Here is a 19,814-nt window from a genome sequence, read left to right on the forward strand (position 1 = left end):
TGAACCTGGGATGGTTAGGTTGGGTCGAACAGAGATCCAGAAAAAGCGGCTGCTGCTTCTTCTTAACGGTTCAGTCCGCCACCAGTCGGCCGCTGGCTGCAACGCTCCCCTGTCCCGTATCTGCCCTTTTCTCTCTCTCAAGCTTTCTCTTTCTCCTCAAAAGTGGAGCAGCAGTAAGCTTATACCATCATTTAGGGGGAACAAGGGAGGTGGACAATAAACAATAATTGTCTCAGTGCCACGAGGAAAGCGTATAATTCTGTTGGTGACTGTGATGCTTTCCACATGAGAGCACAAATCTTCTTGACCTGCTGCTGCTATGCAGCTCCAGAACCTGAGGTTTGTCATCGCTGCCTCTTCACTGTATGACATTTATGGATAAGAATATATGTAGTGAATAAAGTGAATCCCTTTTTTTTTTTGTCAAGTAACTTGATGATGCCAAACTTTCTTATGTGTGCGGTACTGTAAGAGCGTTTTTCCTAACAATGGACAGTGCGGCTGCTGGTTAGTTGCATTCAGTCTGTATTATTAGATTTACATACCAGGGGCCCTCGGAGAAATGGAGGAGAGCTGCGAGAATAGAAACTGTTGTGTTATAATATAAGCTGTTGTCTTCAGTTTGCTGCGTTATGATTCTTCCTCAGGTCTGCTGCATTTCCAGATCGCCCCAGTAGTCTCACTACTATCCTGTGCTGTCATTTGAGCTGTTAAAATAATACATGACGAGATAAACTTTACTCTAATCAAAACAACAACGTCACAAGCCTCAAAAGAAAAAGTCATTAATCCTTATAAAAGTCGTGGTAGCAGGTCAGGGAGGTGATGATGGAGGGAGTTTCTTCTTAGAGAAAGTATCGTCTGTGTTCGCTGAAACAAACTCTGTGATTGAAGTGAGCAGCTGAGAGGTGAGAAAGAGCCGTGCAACCGCTTTAAAAAAAACTTTTTCACATATGCCAGACCACAAAAAATTCCACATCTGATAAAAATATATACATGAATATGAATGTTTTGGCATCACTTCTTCCCATTTTGTCCATAAAACATGAAACAGAAGGAAGTGCCACTAAAACTGTAAAGATTTGTTTTAACTTTTATTAAAAATCCAACACAGTTTGTGTTGTCCACTTCTTATATGTCGGCCATAATAAAGTTTGTTTGATATATTTTTAATACTATAATGTATTTTCTTTGTGTTATTTTTTTTTTTTTTAGAATTATAATAAAATAGTCACATTTAAAGACCTGAAAATGGTTGCAAAGTATCAGTTTTCAGCAGCACTGGCTTTAAAATGTTTTTATTGAAGTCAGCCTGCAAGAGCCCAACCTCAGTGAAACCCTACGTAAGAATGTCTTCTTGTTCTCGATGTTAAGTTCGGGGCTCTAAAAGAAACACAAAAATTATGTGCAATTTGCCTTGTTAGGGTTTCGGGTTGCAGAGAGTTGGAATGGGTCAATGTGAATGATTTCATGGGTAACGGTAGGTGAATGGGAGGCAGGAAGTTAGCCGGCCGTGGGTGGAACCCCCTGTATATGTGGAGGCTTTTGGCAGCCCTGAGCGCAGTCTGTCACGCTTGCTTTGGACTCATAAAAACGTACCTGAGACAGAGTTTGGGTTTCTGCTGGATCTCTCCGCAGCCCCTAATTGCTCTTGAGCTGCGTTCAGAGCAAACCTCCCAGCAAGGGCTATACGGCTGCAGAAAGTGCTGCGCTCCAAACATGCTGTTACTCCTCATGTTCCAAGTGACTGATCGTTACACGTGAACAAAACTTCACCTGAACGGCTTTGATGCTTATCAGTGAATAACCGCAAGGCCATTTCACCGTGTAATGTTGATTTCACGGCTTGAATTTATGATTTTTGGAACTGTCACATGCACTGGTTTCCAAAAATGATGATGATAAAAAATAAAAAAATGTGATCAAAGGAATAGTTTATTGACATATTGGGAAGAACACAATTTAGCTTTCTTGCTGAGAGTTAAATGAGTAGATGAGTAGGGGTGCCACTCTTACATCTGTACTGGGAGTAAAGGGAAACATCTGCCTGGCTCAGTCCAAAGTTAACAAAACCTCTCTAATTAACATGTGACATCTTTTTTTCTGCTAAGCTAAGCTAACTGACATATTTATGCAGGGTCATATGAATGGTATAAATCTCCTCATTTAATTCTTGGCAAGACAAGCGAATGAGCAACTGTTGAAATATTCTTTTAAAACACAGGCCTACGCATGAGGTACGTTTTCTACTGTACATACAAATGAACAAAGGGACTGAAATGTATTTTCCTCTATTTGTTGAACAAGAATCATTCTCAGCCTGGGTGTCACGATATATTGTTGATGAGTGGGGAAGGATATGTGAAGCGTTATTCATGTGGTCCCTTTACAAGAGCAGCAGCTCCATACAAGCCCTCTGCCTTGTACACATGACACACTGAGGCGCTTATTAAGCCTTTGTGTTAAAAAGTCCTTGTAGAGGCTTCTTCACTGATGTTCATATGGATGGCTTTTGTAAATACAATACTTGAGGCTCAGAGGGATCTTCAGTTAGCTGTCAGAAGTGGGAACTGCGGATTTGTTTTGTTTCACGTAATATGTATTCTGTGGTTGAAACTGTAAACGACATTGGTTTATCGTGTGCAGGGAGTGGCACGTCGAATGACGTGTGCGCCGTTCTCCTGTCTTGAGAAACATGTATGGTGAACCTGATATCCATAATCTCACAATGCACTTTCTGTGCGGCTTTTCTATATGTCCGGGTCACTTCAGTTTCCATGTGATTGACAGAGGAAACACTAGAAGAGCTGAGGCATTATATGATTTGTGGGGGGAAAGAAGAGGCTGTAGAGGGCAGTCGAGCATGTGTCAAAACACAGTTAGCATTCGGATAGACGGGGTTTGAAAATATCCGCTGGTTGAGAACAGGAGAAAGATATAATATTCAAAACAAAAACCACATCTAGAGCTGAGAACACAGCCCCCAGCACACTAAAATTACAGCTTCATGTTCCTGCCATATTAGGTTAATCTGCAGTGATCTATAGAGACTTCAGATTGTCATACACTAAACCCATTTCCCTTTGATTTTCTCGTCTTTGGTGCCACTTGAAATCACGGCTGCTACATGCATTATAAACTGCTTTCAATTTCCATGAAAATAAAGCATGCTGAGGTAAAAATTTACTTCACTTACAAGTACTTTTTTTTTTTTTTACAATGTCAGTTCTCATGTTGTAAAGGAGCTGCTCTTTTATTTCGTCTAGTCTCAAAAATCAGATTCATATGAATGAGTGTTTTCTGTAAGAACGGCTGAAACCTCCTGGCAGTCGACAGATTGATGTAAAGTGCGTGAGACATTATGCCGGTAGTGTTGGACGTGAGTTGGACAGCGCTGCTCCAGACACTGTGAATTGTGGCCTCCTTCCTGACATACCTGTGGCCTGAAACCTCCAAACCTTTCCACAGACGCACACACACACACACACACACACACACACACACACACACACACACACACACACACATCTCCTTAGATCAGGCTTTCTCTCCACCATGCACAGCCGTCCCCTTCTTTTCCCCCAGTTGTCTGCTGATTCCAGGATGTGGGATCTGCTGCATTCAAACGGCGTGTGATTATGTTCTCCTCAATCAGTGCGCACTGCGAGATTAGCAACCGGCAAAACAAATGTTTAACAACAACAGAGTTGAGCGTCATCTTTGAGCCAGTCATGAAGAGGCTTTTCAGCGACTGTAATTTCTCTGCTGATTGACCGGCCAGTGATCTAAGATGACCACAATTCCCAGATTTTATTTTTCTATTATTGTTTGGATAGTATTGTTAGCACACTGTTAATAGTTATGTCGAGGCTGCCCCGCTCGAAATGAGCTGGAGATATAAGCTTCCCAGCCTCTCGGCTCTTTACTTTTGCCAAGTTGGCTTTCCTCTTCTGTCAGTGTTGTGTTCAAGTTTGGCGAGGGCAGAGGGAGTAAATATGACCAAATTAATGTGAATGTCAGTTTGCTGTAAACACATCCAGACAGTATATTCTACAGAAACATATGGTTAAGTATTGAGGTTTGGTCTGAGTTTAGTTTTACTGAATGGAAGGACTGACAGAATGCGATTTGAGATATATTAGAGAAAATTCAAAGTTTGTGGTGTTACCTGACGGGAAAAGAAACACCTTTTTTCTACACTTTAAAAAAAAAGAAAAGAAGGCATTTATTATGTTTTTTTGTGTGTTTTAACATTTTATACATGTTAAAATAAAAAAATATGAAAGATTTTAGAAATTTCTGTACGGGACATGATTTAAAAACTGTATCAGAAAGTCAAAACAGCACCTGTGTCTCCCGAGTCGAGCCAAACGACTCAGAAGATGCTGTATTGAATTGAGAGACAACCTGCATTGTCACAACTGAATGAAGAAATAATATTTTACACGCTGGATTGACAGTTGTACATATGACAGTTTTCCATGTGAGAATTGGAAGAGCCAGAACTAGTCATAATTTGGGGGTTTTCATTCCTCCTTCATGTCGTACCGAGCGAGTGTCGACTGGAGATGAACTATCACCAGTGTGTGTGATGAATAGGCTCGGCGTGCACGTCCCGGCGCTGCTGTGATCAATGGGGTGTCACTGTAAAAACCTCATCCCTAAAGACCATCGGAGACACATTTTGATTAGCACTTAATCTTACTTCCATCCACCCCAGCTTCAGGAGAATGAGCGCAGTTTGGCAGAGCTGGCGCGCCGCTCTGAAGACTGTCTCCGAGCGCTCCAGCAAAAAGAAATGAAAAAAGATGAGTCCAAGGCAGCCACTGACATCTGCTGACTGATTTTCACATGATTACAAACTGATGCTTGCACTGGGCCCACTTAGCGCTCACTTTCGTCTGGGTGAATCTGTTCAGAGAAATCTAATATGCGGATCCACGGCCAGTAATGCCGGCATGCTCTGCTCTGTCTCTCAGGGTTTGTCCAGTTTGCTGCACAGTGTTTTATTAAGCGTTGTGGTAGGTCGCTCAGTTTGAGCAGCGCTCTTACCCGGTCCCTGCTTGTGATATTTAAGACTTGGCTAAGATCAATTGAAGTGTTACTCTCATTTGGAGAGATTGGATTCGCCCAAGGACATTTTCCTGTAAACGGGACGCTAAGGAGTTTACACTGAAAGTCACTTATTGTGGAATGGACCGTCTCTTTACTGGGTCCTTTGTCTTCCGCAGGCAACTCGAGCTGAGGCCACAGCCACTGCGGTTTTTGGGGGCTTTCATCGGCTGTCTCAACACAATCGTTCCGGAGGCCAGCTCTGACCAGAATTAATGCAATATTCACATTCATAACCAATCAGCATTCGAGCGCCGAAAGGGGAACCAGAGTTTGCATGAATGACAAATTGTTGAATTGGACACATTTACTATGAATTAGAGAATATCCTGCTGATATATCTATTATGGTTGTTTTGGTTTCATCCTTGTACTCGGCTTGTTTTCTACCGGTCAGCCCTCCCACAGTCGACTCCATCGTCTCAAGTTCACTCTGTTCTTGTCATCGGGTGAAGTCGGGGTCGTCCACACATGAGTGATGGTCGACAAGAGTTCTGCTCTTCTGTTTGCTCGCACAGAATAAACAGCCTTCTGAACCGCCATGCTAGATGCACTTTCCAATGCGTAGCAAAAACTAACAGCGCCACTGACCTACATTTAAAATTGCTACATTCTCTCAGGCCCAGTATGAGCTACGCTCCCTGTAGCATAACGCTAACCCGCACCACAGTTGGGTCTGCACCGCCATCGTGCACCAGGTAGGAAATTTGAAAAAACAAAAGGAGCCTTGCGAGAACTGTCAGTGAATTATGTGATTAAATTAAACACAAAAGAAGGGGCTGGTATTAATCCTCAAGAGACAAAGATGGGTATGAATCCAATGATCAGTAAGGTTGGTTGCATTAAAACTTTCTCTCTTGGTGATGACCATCATGGATCTTGTCTGTGTGTGTCAATGACGTCATTGACACACACAGACAAGATCAGTGTTGAAACTGACTGAATAAGGAGCAATGCCCAAGATACCAATGCAAATAGGTTTGCCAACTACGAAAACAAAGGCTCACATAGTACAAAGCATTTTTTTGACAGATTCCTGGTTAATTTGGAGGCCAGGTGGCAAGTGTACTGTAGTTATTAGATCTGAATCTGCATGTACGCATAAATCATCCCCACATTTTCCATGATTTAGAGATCTCCACCCGATCACACATTTTTTCCCAGTGTGATATTACAAGTGCTGATTCTGTAACAGATCACACTGAAGTACCCTGGTTTTTAAATAAGCAAACATTTATTTAAAGTAAAGGTTCTTCTGTTTTGGTAAAAATGAAAATGGCAACAGCTATTTTCACATTAGCCTGAACACAGTGTGACATTTTTACAACTAAAATTCTGGATGTCACGGCTACCTCCTCAACAACAGTTTAAAAGCTCATAATAACTTCTGGCCGCTGCCCAAAGTAAATAATAAAATATAACGAGTTCAGCGGTCCAAACACGATCTAATTTGTCCCTGATGAAAATGAAGCTTAAAATATGTTCACGGAGAGAATATGATTACTTTCCTCATACATTATATGTTTTTTCACCCACCTGCTGTTAATCAGAATGTTAATTTTTATAGACATAGATATGGATATAGCTGCGATCTGTGCAACACTTGTAGTAATAGGGCAAATTGTTTGTTTTGTTAAAACTCAATTTTAAGGCTTCGAAGTTCGTACAGCAGGTCGTCTGGACCAGGGTTGGGGCAAAAGTGTGTGAAGCGACCACATTCAAACAGGTGTCAAGCCTGCTGTCATAGAGACGGGTAATCATTCAAGCGGAGATAACTGTACTTTTTTTACAACCTTTCCTCAGTGGCATTCATGATGTTGCACTCGTTGGTACATATGAAAGCGGTGAAAAAAGAGGGCTTGAGAGATGTTCAGCCTCTTCCTGCTTTCTCACCTCCACACACCCGGTCAGTCAGTGCATCAAGTGGGTAACTGCTGGATTGTTGATGTCAGAAAAGTATGTGCGGAGGAGTTGCAGATACTGTTTGAATCATACTGATACCTTTATGCAATGTCAATTTAATTCCATCTTATTAATCACCTGTTCCGTTTCCTCCTCTGTGTTTGTCCTGCAGCTAGCTATGGAGCGTACCCCATCTGTAAAGGCTGCTCGGTGTGCTCCAGGGACAACGGCTGTGTAAACTGCCAGCCCAAACTCTTCCTGTTCCTGCGGAGGGAGAGGATGAGGCAGTACGGGGAGTGTCTTCACGACTGTCCAGCCGGATACTACGGCATGCGCAGCCCCGAACTCAACATGTGCTCCAGTGAGTCCTCCCGAGTCTCTTTCACCCGGCCTCCCTCACGCTGCACCTCTACCCCTCAGTCTCCCGCACCTCCCCGACTTTCCCCCCTCCTTTCCCCAACACTCCCACCACCCCATCTTCCCCAGATGCACATATACACACTCCCTCAACTTCCCCTCTCCCACTACGAATGATTTATCGTCAATTATCCAGAGAAGACACACATACCTCGCAATTTGAACGGCTCATCTGTTCATACAGGTGGATGCAGGCGGTGAAGTCTCGTCTTAGCAGTGTCTCCCTCAGGATTTTTCCAGTCAACTAGGATGAGCGCTGTTTCTCATTTCTCTTTAACACTCCCTTTACATCTGCATTACCTAACACCCTATAGTCAGGAGGATGTTTCAAGGCATGGAATCCAGGTGCCAATGCAACCAACATGTGCTGAAGATACACTGAACATACTCCAGAGGCGTCGTCACATTAAGAGCAACACGTAAAAACCAGTCCTTTTGGCCTTAACGCTCAATATTATATTAAACTACAGAGGTGATTATATATTAGCATTAGGGCATGAAATTAGCTTCTTTTGTCGACTGTCTGCAGGGGCTTGTGGATTGAGACTCTCACCAGACAGTGTAATTTCTTGGCAGTACTTTTTGGCTTTTAACAGAAAGCCAGTTACAAACGTGCGTCCAGATCCTCCACCATCAACTGTACATTGATCGGAGTTAGATAAGAGAAAACAAAGCATTAATCCTAAGGATTAGTAGTGTGTTCATGATTGAATTCTAATTTTATTTATTGTTACAGTGGTAAAACCATTTTAGATATTTTGCTAATAGTGGTCTTGTTGTTCCACATATTACGCTTGTGGACTGCAGTAGGTAGTAAATGTTTTTTTTTTTTTTTTTTTTCATTATCCCTTTCCGTAGAAAACATTGTTTTGGTTTCATAACCTGAAACAGACTACGCCTTCAGTCTGAATTATGTTTTACTATTTAAAAAAAAAAAAAAAAAATTAACTGCAAACAGTAACATTTAGAAATTGAAATGTTCCTATGAGTCTTGTTAAGGAATAACTTTAAAATTCAATTAATGAAATTTCTCCCTCTCCTCCCCATGTAGCACCCGGGTCTCATATCATAACCTTATTTTAACATGGAATATGTTCTGATAAATACAGGGAGAGAGAGAGAGAGAGAGAGAGTTATAGGTTTACACTCAGCCTGAGGTGTTGGCTGAGTGTTTCATATGAAAACAGAGAGGAACTTGAACCCATTTGGTTCCCTGAGCCAAACTCCTGACACATGCACTAAAATGAAGCCCCAGAGGAGGGTGTCCAGACCTTAGGCCTGATAATATGAACATGTAGCGCAGGAAGAAAGAAAAAAAACAAACAAAAAAAAACCCATTCTGCTTACCCAATCACTGCCGACCTTTATGCAAATACATCCGCTGACTCCATTTGATTATGAACATTAAAAGCATGGTAAAGCTGCTCCGGCCAGTTTTGGATGTTGGACTGAAACGTCACCACCCAGACATCTGGTAAAGTGGTGTCAGAGCATGTTCATGTTCAAGCTTCATCAGTGTGGGAAAGTAATGTGTTCATTAGTAACATGTTACAGTGATGACTTTTTTCCATTTGGAATTCAGTTCAGTAATTACGTAACAGCTAATGATTCCTCTAATGCTCAGGACTCGGCTTGAAGGGTTTGAATAATTTAATATAATTTTCCTCCCTGTGCGTTCAGTTAACACACTGGTCTGTCACATATTAGCTTGGTGCAGGTGTGAGGATGTAGTTACCCATATAGCAGAATAAGATTGAAGCAACATTAAAATGTTGTCAGACAGGAGTATGAATCTGCACTGATGCCTGACATTGACACCTAATTGTTCGTTATGATGGATGTTGAATAAACATTGGGTTTTCAACCATAATTGATACTGAATCAGTGTTGATTCAGCCTTCATCTAGAAGGCAGTCTAAATCTACTTTTTGATTCAAGATTGAAACAATGTTAAAATATTCAATTCTGTGCTTTTATAATAACAATACTAAGGCCAGACCTTTGCAAGAAGTCTGCTAACTCCAGAGTTGTCTTATTTACATTTTTTCAAGTAAAATTCAAGTAACTTTGTCAACACTGTTCTTCATTCAAAGGTGGACAAATACATGAGACCGTGAAAAGTTGCCGTTATCTGAATCTAACATTGTCAGAATTTGATTTGAGTCAGTCGATGACATTTGCTGTGATGGGATGTTGCTCTCTGTTAAATCATCTCTGTCATTTAATGAGATCACAGACGTTTTGCAGGAAGTTCTTTTCACCTGCAGTTTTAACCAGTAGAAGTCTTGTTTAGCTGGTATTGATTGGATACCACCAAACAAAACACTTAATCACTCCATGCTCATACACTCCCACATATGTAAGTCCGAAAGGCCCCACAGTCATTTCACCCTATTTTCGTAACTCAGAGAAAATTGGAGGAGAAAGACATCTTGTTCTCTGGTAGAAAGGATTTTTTTTTTTTTTTTTTTACTTTAACCCTGCTATCCTAACCACCACTATATCCCCATGCTGGGTGAATCTTGACTTAAACTGATCCTGATGTGTGGCAAGTTAATCTGAATCCTTCTCCCAAACTGCTCATAGAGCAACATCTTGTATTGTCACGTAGCATCAGATCTCAGAGCGAGACCTACTTTGATGTGATCACTGCTTCAGTCATGGCTCTCTAATCCACTTCCCTATTTGACCCTCACTCTCAGCTGCGCTCCGCATGTCATTTTCACTAAACAGTTCATGTCCAACTTCCATAAAGGGATATTTTATTGGGTTGGAAGCTAATTGTCAGGTCGGCGAATATTTGTGAGTTGACACGGGCAACTGGTACACAAGGTCTCAAAGGCACAGTGGGCAGATAGCGGTGAGGGGTTCTCCACCGACGCGAGTCGGAGCTGCTGTGTGCTCCTGGTTTCCAAAGAGGCCTGGAACGTGGCATTACATCTATGTTATCATGAGCTTTTTAAACACAGGCTCTGAAATCACTCGGGGAGCAGCTGCTTATTATTACACCAGAGTTTGTCTGTGTGATCTTATCTCATTCAAGAATTTTTCATGGACTGCCTGGGTAAAGGAAAACATGGGCTAGACAAGCAAAAGGCTTTTACACTCAGCCACTCGCTGGCTGGAGCCTCATTTTCAGTTTTTCTGAAGGGGCTCCTGAGGATTCACGGGCATGTGACAGAGAGAGCTATGGGTGGAGAGATGAACGCACTTTTATACAACGTGTACTGATAATGTGATGCAATTTGACGCAAGGAAAAGTCACCAGACAACTATAGATTGAGCAATGAGGACTTTAGGACCAGAGCAATACTGCTAAATACCAACTGAAAAAATCAGTTTGTGAGATATGCTTATATGTATTATAATATGCATATGAGCATAGAAATATATTCTTATGTGTATAGAATAAATTATTTTTAATGGTGGGAAAAATATTACATTAAAATAAAAATCTTCACTATTCCTTTCCAGCATGTGTGAGTTGCAGGCTATCCCAGCATGCACTGGGTGAACAGAAGGGAAAAACTCTTGGCAGTTGTTGATCTGAAATATCACAGACTGTAAATTAGGTATCATCCACTTTTCTTTTTTTTTTTTTTTAGCCATTATGTGTCAACTTCCTGCTCATAAATATTGGGAATTTATAACTTCTAAGACCAGAAGCAGCCCAGTGCACCCTAACTCAGCATCCTAATCTATCGGCCTTACCATACATAACCTACTCATTTCTCAGAAGTATTTAAGAAACCGTTCCTCACATGATGACGGTTAAATTTAAGGCTCACTGTTCTGGGGTGGGGGGTTTCCCTTTCACTGCAGAGAAAATAACACCATAATTAGAGCCAAAAACAATGGGAACTATACTTTCCGCAACAGAACTGGAAGCCCATTTACAGCTACACTTCAGCTGGATTTCAACGAGGCCCGAGATGTGGGAGCCGCAGCACCATTATCGAGATGTTGCCGCTTTGTTAGCAATGCCTCTTTATTTTTTATTTTTTTGTTGCATAATACCTTTTTCTATACATCCGTGTATTATATTCCTTGGGCTGTACTTGGCAACGACTCCTTTCAGCAGCTAATGGATGGGTCGATGTGAGCCAGAAACCATATGCAGCGACTCCAGTGTTATCCGCAGAGTTTCTTATCAGCCGCCCAGAAGAAGTCCCACACCAGTGTCTGTGGGTGTCAACCCGCCGCTCCACGGGGAAAGACTTGTAGCAGCAGTCACACAGTGTACTCCGTTATGTACGGCCAAATCTGTCTGAATGCGGTGCAGTCATGCTCTCGCCTCAGTCACATTTCATAATACCTCGGTTTTAACATACGTTCCCAAGCCAAAGCGTATTCAGTCATTCTGTATCGCAGGCGAGCTCTCTGGCTGAAAGAGTTATGAGCTGAAAGGCGACTATCAGAGCTGTCTTTTATAAGAGAGAGAGAGTGTTGAGAGGGTCAGCACGAGAGCAGGGCTACATTCAAAACTTCCTCCCTCGGGGTGTATTACGGACCCCCCACTGCTACACACACATACATATACTTAAGCCACCAACCCTGTTGCCTTACCCCACTGCAGTGGCTTTTAAAAAACACATAGAAACCCCAGCTGTGTTCGTTGCCAACCAACAACCACCCAGATCAAGGCCTGAGATTGCCAATATCCTGGAAGCACAGTTTAAATATCACAGCTTCATTCAGTGCCAGCGTAATGTGCCACTAGAGACTCTTCTGTCTGAGGTAATTTAAAAAAAATTAATTTACTTTTTTTTACTGCATTTCACAGACCGAGGGAAATCTGTTACCAAATCCCATTGTAGTTCTTCAAACTGCTTTGTCACATCAAATTAAGGCTGGAAGTAGAAGCTGCTTGGATGTATCTTTTCCAGGATCGTTTCAGTTTTAAAGCACATCATGGGATATGTCATGTTGGAGGTGGATAAGAGCCGTGCATCATGGGCCTCGGCAAAATGCGTACCAAGGCTGTGTAAAATAACGAACGAGTTTTTCAACCTTTCGTTGGCAGCGCCGGCGGCCCTCTCTCTCTCTCTCTCCACGTCGCTCATTCAACTTCTCTCTTTTCTCGCTCTAATTCTGAGCTTGTGGGTATTTCCATTGCACAGTCTAACCAACAAAAAAGACCAGTTGCTTTTGGCCTTTGAGTTCCACCAAGGGACATTTAATCATCACAGCTTTAGTAACCGCACTTTCAGATTTGCCAGACAATACAATGGACCCACCAAACCAAGCCCTGCTCCCAGGACATTACAGCCAGACGCAGAGTTGAAGCGGGTTTTTTCTCAAAACAGTGCATAATTGTGCATGCTATAGTGCGAGTGGAGGAGCTGTCTTGCGCTTGACCACTGTCTGATGCTTGCCTGATCTGTCTGTGTGTATGCCGGAGCTGGCCGAGCAGATACCAGAGCAGATCCCCTGTATATCACCGACTGTGTTCCTTGGAGTGAAGAAGCTAGGACGACGGCTGACACATCTGTCATCCCCGATCTCTCTCTGGAAGATGCTGATTGACAGGAACACCACCTCTGCTTCACCGAGCCCGACACCGAGCGTGCGGTGGAGCACCCATGTGGAAAAAAAAAAAAAAAACAGCCTGAAGAGAGTTGGGGGAGAACATGGCAGCTCCGGCCTTTACCATGAACTCTTGCCATCCGTAGCTCCACAAGACATGGCTGGGTGGCAGCGAGCAAGCCAAAGCTTCCATGTCAGCCAAACCTAGGGCCTAGAGAGTAGGTCAGAGCTGCTCGACTCAGCTTGGAGGCGAAGGCTGGAAAAATAGGGCTTGTTTTCCCCCTTCACACTGCCAGGCCTTTTACGACATGGACACCCTTGCTGCGCAACATCGGGTCTGGTTAGCTTTCTGAAGGAGGCTGAGGCTCTCGGTACACTGATGAGCAGCAGCCTCACAACCCACCTCCAGCTCGGCTAACGTAAGGGACCCCGCCTGGAACATGAGAGGTTCATTAATCTTCACAAAATGATTTAGCACCCCTTTCTCTACAAAGTGAATATTCACGTAAGGAAATGGAGAGGTGGTGCTGTCAGTCCGCGGAGGAACAGCAGTTGACTGAAGCTGACACGACGCTTTGAGTGTCCGTGATAAAAATCTATCTGCTTCTCCATCCAGACCACAGCTGAAGCATCGGCTCCTGCCAAGCATGCGCCATTAGATCATAAGTGACTCATCTCTCAACTTCAAATGTACTTGACATGCAAACCACATAGTATAAAATCAAACAAACAAAAAAAAAAAAAAAAAGAAAGAAAAGAAAAACAGAAACGATAACAGTGATAATGGTAACGATGGAACTGCTGCAGCGGTGACGACGTCTCTTTCTATCCCTCTGACAGCTGAAGCATGAGGCTTTTTTCCTCCTGCGTTCATCATGTAACTCGCAGCCAGAACCAGGCCGGGAGATAATGATGATAATACATTTAAGTCCCAGGAACAGTGGGCCTTCAGTGGGATCTGATGACCTCATTATTTCTCATTAGTCTCCCTCAGGCACCTAGATGAAGACTTTAAAGGTGGTCCAGAGGTTAATCCTGCAGGGAGAATGAACCCTGCTCCCCTGTATCTGTTTCTGGAGCTGCCGGACGAGCTGTTTCGCTGCCGACCAGTCCAGTTTTCCAGTGTGGGAGCTGATAGCCCTCGCCGTCCCAGATAGCCTTTTGCCTGATAACGGGACAAAGGGAATAAATGTCTGTCATAGTGATCCCTTCCTACCCACCTCGTTCTCTGATGACCTCTGACCCTTAAGCTCTGCCTCCCTCTGCATTCTAAATCCCGTGGAGCCGCATTGATGTGTCATCCACCTCATCCATCACACATGGCGACATTATTACTTATCTTCTATTTAGAAAACAAGATTTCCCAGCATTTGAGCCGTTGTCTGACTTGATCTGAAACTGTAACCAAGAGTGATGTTTAAATCAAAAACCCTGTTATGTGCTACTGCAGCTGCAAGGATACAGTGTTTCACACATCTGTGTTGCTCGTATTTACTGTCAATAACTGTGGATTGCACAACAACCCCAGTGTTTCAGAGTACTGCCAGATGTTCTTGCCCCCCCCCCCTTACGCTTTTATTTTTTGTTTGGGAGCTAAGTCTCTCAGGTGATGACAGGCCTGGGAAGTGTGAGGGGTAAAAGACAGCTTTGTGCTTTTCAATTAGCTTGGTGATTTATTAGCCTGCTGCCTGTATTGGGCTTGTCTTATATCAAACACAAGCCTGACTGATTCCACCCAGAAAGAAGTGAACGAGAGGCAGAAAAAAAAAAGACAGCAAAATATATTTATACCTCCCTCACGCATTCCACACCAAAATCTCTACAGCACTGCATAGCTCCAGAGATCCAAGACATATGTTGAGATATAAGATAAAAATGGAGCAAGAGAAAAACTTAGCTAAGCTAAATAATATCAGGTGATTGAATTAATAACATAAAAACGACGTGAGAACACAGGAAATTGCTAAAGAGATTAATGATTTATAGTCAGAATTATATTTACAGAATGTGGAGTGCAGCTTTATTGCAGAGTGGGTCTATCTCCAGCCATATCTGATTGGTATGTGTGTGTTTGTGCATATATATGTGTGTGTGTGTCCATGGTTTGTTTAGACTGGTCGGGAAAGCGTGAGACCAGAGTGAGTGGGCAGAGGCCATACTTTAGGGTTCAAAGTAAAGCGGGGAGGGACCCCCTCGTTTTGCAGGAATGTCGAGGAGGAGGCCTGATGGTTAGCTGGAGATGGTGTAATTAAGGGGTGTGATTGTGAGAACCTTCCCTTCCTCGGGCCTTGCAAGGGTCACAGATAAAAGAGCAGCCCTCAGCCCTCCGTCGCTCTCACATGTGGAAAATCACAGCGACGCAGGTCTACGCGTCTGGAAACAACGAAAAACGCGTGCGCTGACGTGCGGTTGCGTCCTCGTGCGAGATGCAACCAGAGGGGCAGACGACACTCTACCTGGGGAGACCCATGCAAGGGCAAGGAGGTTATAGGTTGTGGTTCCCCAGCACTGGAAGCCTATTGGCCAACAGGGCCACATAGAGCTTCTGAGGAGCTTCATAAATTAGACAGCGCTGGGAGGCTCCTTCTAATCATGTGGGCCTGTGTGTCGCCGTGTTGGTGTGGTTGTTGTAATTTGGCCCTGCCTGACTTGCTATTTGCAGAGTAAGAGCTTGATGACACATTGCTAGGCCTTTCTTAGAGAGCGCGGCGCTTGTGTATCATGCGCAGCGGCAGGGTGTGGCGTGGGAGGATAAGTGCGCTCTTGTGTTTGCTGACTAAACGCATCAGCATTTGTTTGGCAAAGCTGCGCAAAGTGTTATTGTCCCCCCACCCTGCGCCTGCCCTCTTCCTAACCCACCTTCCCCCTTTTTATATCATAGCCAGACGTTAAAGGATCCACACAGCTGGCCAGCTTTGTGATCATTAAACCATCATTCATTCTTTAATGACAACCCGACTTCCCAATAATCCTCAGTTATGGAACGACTGAGGATCGGACCAGTGTGGAGTGATAAGACAGCATATTAAGGACAGTGTTTAGCTCTAATGGGATGTATTCTTCCTGTTGCAGCATGCCATTAGTTGAAAACATGTGAGCTGTAGTGTGTTTGGATCCAGACTGTTGCATGTCAGTGCAAACTGTTGAAGTTGTTGAAAGAGGTCAGTGTGACATAATTCCTCACCGTCTCTGCTGTTGTGTTTTCACACTGTTTGCTCACTCTGAACAAGAACAGGAAGATGAAAAAAAAAAAAAAAATCTGTCAGGCAAAACAAGTTTTCTGAAACACACTTGAGCCCCGGAGAGAAATGATCCGCAGGGCATCGCTGGCTTTTCCTTTTCTTTTTTTTTCAGGAGAAACGATCTAATCCTCTGAAGAACCCCGCTCCCCAAACCCCTTAGCTCTCGATCAACTCCAGATGAGAGGGCTGCTCAGACCCTGATGACTCTCCTCTTTCTCTCCTTCTTCCTCCAGGATGCAGGATAGAGAACTGCGAGTCCTGCTTCAGTAAAGACTTCTGCACCAAGTGCAAGTTGGGTTTTTACCTACACAAAGGGCGCTGCTTTGACAAGTGCCCCGAGGGCTTTGCTCCGCTGGAGGAAACTATGGAGTGTGGAGGTACGTGAAGCAACACAGATATGTACAAAACATGAAAAGATTCGGTTTCAAAAGAATAAACAAACTCTCCTTACCTGTACACAGTATTGCTTAACTTCTCAGTTGGTCTGCTTATTTAAGACCTAAAAACAAGCAGTTCAACTCGGACCACACACATAGAGGTTATAGTATCCACAGTAAAGCTTCTTCACCCTGTATTAAAGCTTGACCTGTAGGTCTTTGAGTTGCCCTCTGCTGTGGTTTCATCACTGTTCCTGTGTGTCTCTGCAGAGGGCTGCGAGGTGGGCCAATGGAGCGAATGGGGAGCCTGCACCAGGAGAAACAAAACCTGTGGCTATAAGTGGGGTCTGGAGACCCGGACGCGGCACATTGTTAAGAAACCACCCAAGGATACGATACCCTGTCCCACCATCGCTGAGTCCAGGATGTGCAAAATGGCCATGAGGCACTGCAGGAGAGGTAAGGATGTTAAAACGGCCATATGTTCGTGTGTGAGAGAGATATTCTGTCAGTCCGTCCCGACTCCATCCACGTTCACTCCCATCCAAGTTTACTCTAGTCTGGTGAATATTAAAGAAAACAGCCCACTCATCCCATAGGAGTACTCCTTCCCCCTCTCTCTCAGTTTCACCTGTCTCATGTAACCCCTGTACCTAGCACTCAGCCTTGTTCTTTTCCCCGTCTGTGTTTTTGAGGTGCACACACTGGCGTTTCCGTGCATGAAATATCAGTATTTTTCCATGACGGCCTTGTTTCAGCCAGAGGTATATATACCCCCACCCCCCCCCACCCCTCCAATCTCTCTTACTCTCCTCAGCGGAATTCTTCAAAGTAAGAACTGCAGGTTTCCTCAATGGCCGTCTCTGTTTCCTCCCATCAACTTTGAGAGATATTTGCGGTGCACGCAGCATGTATGTCGGGCCATTAAATGAGAAGTCAAATCTGGAATTTCTCCATCTGTGAATACAGCTAAGGGAAATATTTTTTTTTTTCAGAAAGTAAACCATTTCTCTCAGATGGTCCAAACACACCATTTGGGGTGATGGCCTCAGTTAGCAGAGCTTTTAAAATAAATGTCTTTCCCCTTAATGTCCTTTTACATCTCTCATAAACTTTGGATTAGGATAGGCCAAGTGTAAATATTTAATTCACCAAATAAGGAAGCAATTACAGTGGCAGATATCATTCAGTCTGTCAAAAAAAGAAAAATGTTGTTTAACAGAAAAAGGAAAATATTGTAACCTCGAGGATTTCTCTCCATCTTTGGCCTGGAGTGTTGAATGGGAGGATCATTTAGTGAAGTGGTGAAAGAGTAAATAAACTTGAAATAAACCCTGATAGTTTCTCATATTCCAGCACTACCAAGGCAGCCCCTGCTCTTTGGGTTGGAAACTGTGATTCCATGGCACATTTAGTTCCTAAATCCCTGTCCCGTATGTCGGGGGAAACTCTCCCCAACCCCCACGCACCACTTCATGACTTTACCGTGGCTGCTTGACCTTTTCCAAGAAACTTTACGACCTTCTTTAATTAAAATTTGGCATTGTTGCACATGGTTACTGCCGTCCATTATCACGAGCATGAAGTCACTGGGAAGTTGTTGTTGTGAAGAAGAAATTGAGTGCAAAGCAGAACCATTTGTCTTCAGTCCTTTAGAAACCGACAGCAGAATCCCCATGTCCATCTTACTTAAAGCTACTGTTCCCTGGCGATGTGGTCATTGTAAACCTCTCAGTACAGTTCCTTATCGAATGACTGAGTTACGTCTCTGTGGAGGATCAGTGGCCTCAGTCGTGTGATTAAAAGCTGCGTGTAAAAGTGTCACCGTGCGTGCATCTCTCTAAGGCTCGTGAAATGCTGCAGTGGTCTGTTTAATAAAGGTAAATTTCAGACTTAGGCATGTGTTGTAACCCCCCCCCCCCCCCCCCCCCCAGCTGCCAGTGAAAAATCCCCACTTGGCAAAAGCCAGTGAAATGCAACACTCTTCAGTTCAAATAAATACAATGTAAAAATGTAAGCGGCTAAAGTCAGAGGAGAGGAGAAACACTCCACAGATCCAGCGCCATCGCATGGGAGCTCGACTGACTGACATTGTAAAATAATCACTTGCCGGGAGTGATAATAAAGCAGAGTCTAATGGGAAAGGAGGTCACCCTCTGGAATACAGGTGATCAGGAAGTGGTTGAAGCTTGTGGAGGAAGATCGAGCTGCAGTGCGGCTGAGTTCATAATGACATACCTTGCTAGGTGACCTTTAAAGGTCCCATGTTTTACACTTTTCTGGTGTTTTATTTGGAGTTTTATTATCCATAAGAAGAAATACTTGTGCTTTTAAGAACCATAAACTATCTCCTCTCTCAGGCCTCTTTCTGGAGCTCTAGCAATAACAGGTCGGTGAGCCAATCAGAGGAGAGGAGGCTCTGAGCCTCTATTCTGATTGGCTGACAAGCAGATTTCAGGTAAACTCTCAGAAACCAAATCCTGCAAGGTTGGATGGTGGGTCCAGGTGGGCGGGGCTTTGGGCATGGTTGAGAGCAGTGACAGCTTTTTTGTGACTTCACAAAGTTATAGAAGTCCTGACGGCTCGTTTTAAATGACAGTTTCTGAATACAGGCTCTGTGCATTTCTCTGTGGACTGAGCACTTTGACACTTTCACAGTATTAATATAGAACCTAGTCCTACTTTATAATCAAAGAAATGGAAATCTCACTTTATACAATATGGGACCTTTAAAATGTATACACAGGCCCCTGACAGCTACTTATAAATAAAAGGCGTTGCAATGCAGTATGGTCAATGTTGTCTTTAAATAGACTTTAGAAAACTGTAACCTCAATGTATGGATTGTAGTCATATATTTATATATATATATACATATAAAGAAGTGCTTGGAACTTTAGACAGTCTAAAAATGGACATTTTTTATCAGCTCTTCTCACCAGACACCAGACACCGATGTTTATGATAGGCATAGGATTATATAACTGCAGACCATAAAGATGCTGTGGATTAAACAGAGACAGGAAATAAGAGGAAGCAGCGTGGAGGTATACACTATTTATGGCAATGCTTATCTGATCACCCTGGCTTGCATTTCTACATTAATATGTAGAAATTACACTGGACATTATTGACAGATCCATGTCTCCCAGCTTAGCTGAGGCGCACGAGTCAATGCGAATGATTTCCTTCTTTCTTCTCTGTGTCTGCACAGATCTAATCCCTCTGTAAAACGTACA

General features: G+C 43.4%; 1 protein-coding gene across 1 annotated transcript in view; it reads left to right on the plus strand.

The window, feature by feature from the left end:
• Positions 1–19,814, plus strand: part of rspo2 (R-spondin 2) — a 76,097-nt gene that overhangs the window by 15,864 nt on the left and 40,419 nt on the right. Inside the window, exons 2-4 of the mRNA XM_022753546.1 lie at positions 7,186–7,374; positions 16,432–16,575; positions 16,846–17,034. Coding sequence (XP_022609267.1) covers positions 7,186–7,374; positions 16,432–16,575; positions 16,846–17,034 — 522 coding nt within the window. The remainder of the gene's footprint in view (positions 1–7,185; positions 7,375–16,431; positions 16,576–16,845; positions 17,035–19,814) is intronic.

The sequence above is a fragment of the Seriola dumerili genome, unplaced genomic scaffold (assembly GCF_002260705.1).
Source record: "Seriola dumerili isolate Sdu_G_001 unplaced genomic scaffold, Sdu_1.0 BDQW01000191.1, whole genome shotgun sequence".
NCBI lineage: Eukaryota > Metazoa > Chordata > Actinopteri > Carangiformes > Carangidae > Seriola > Seriola dumerili.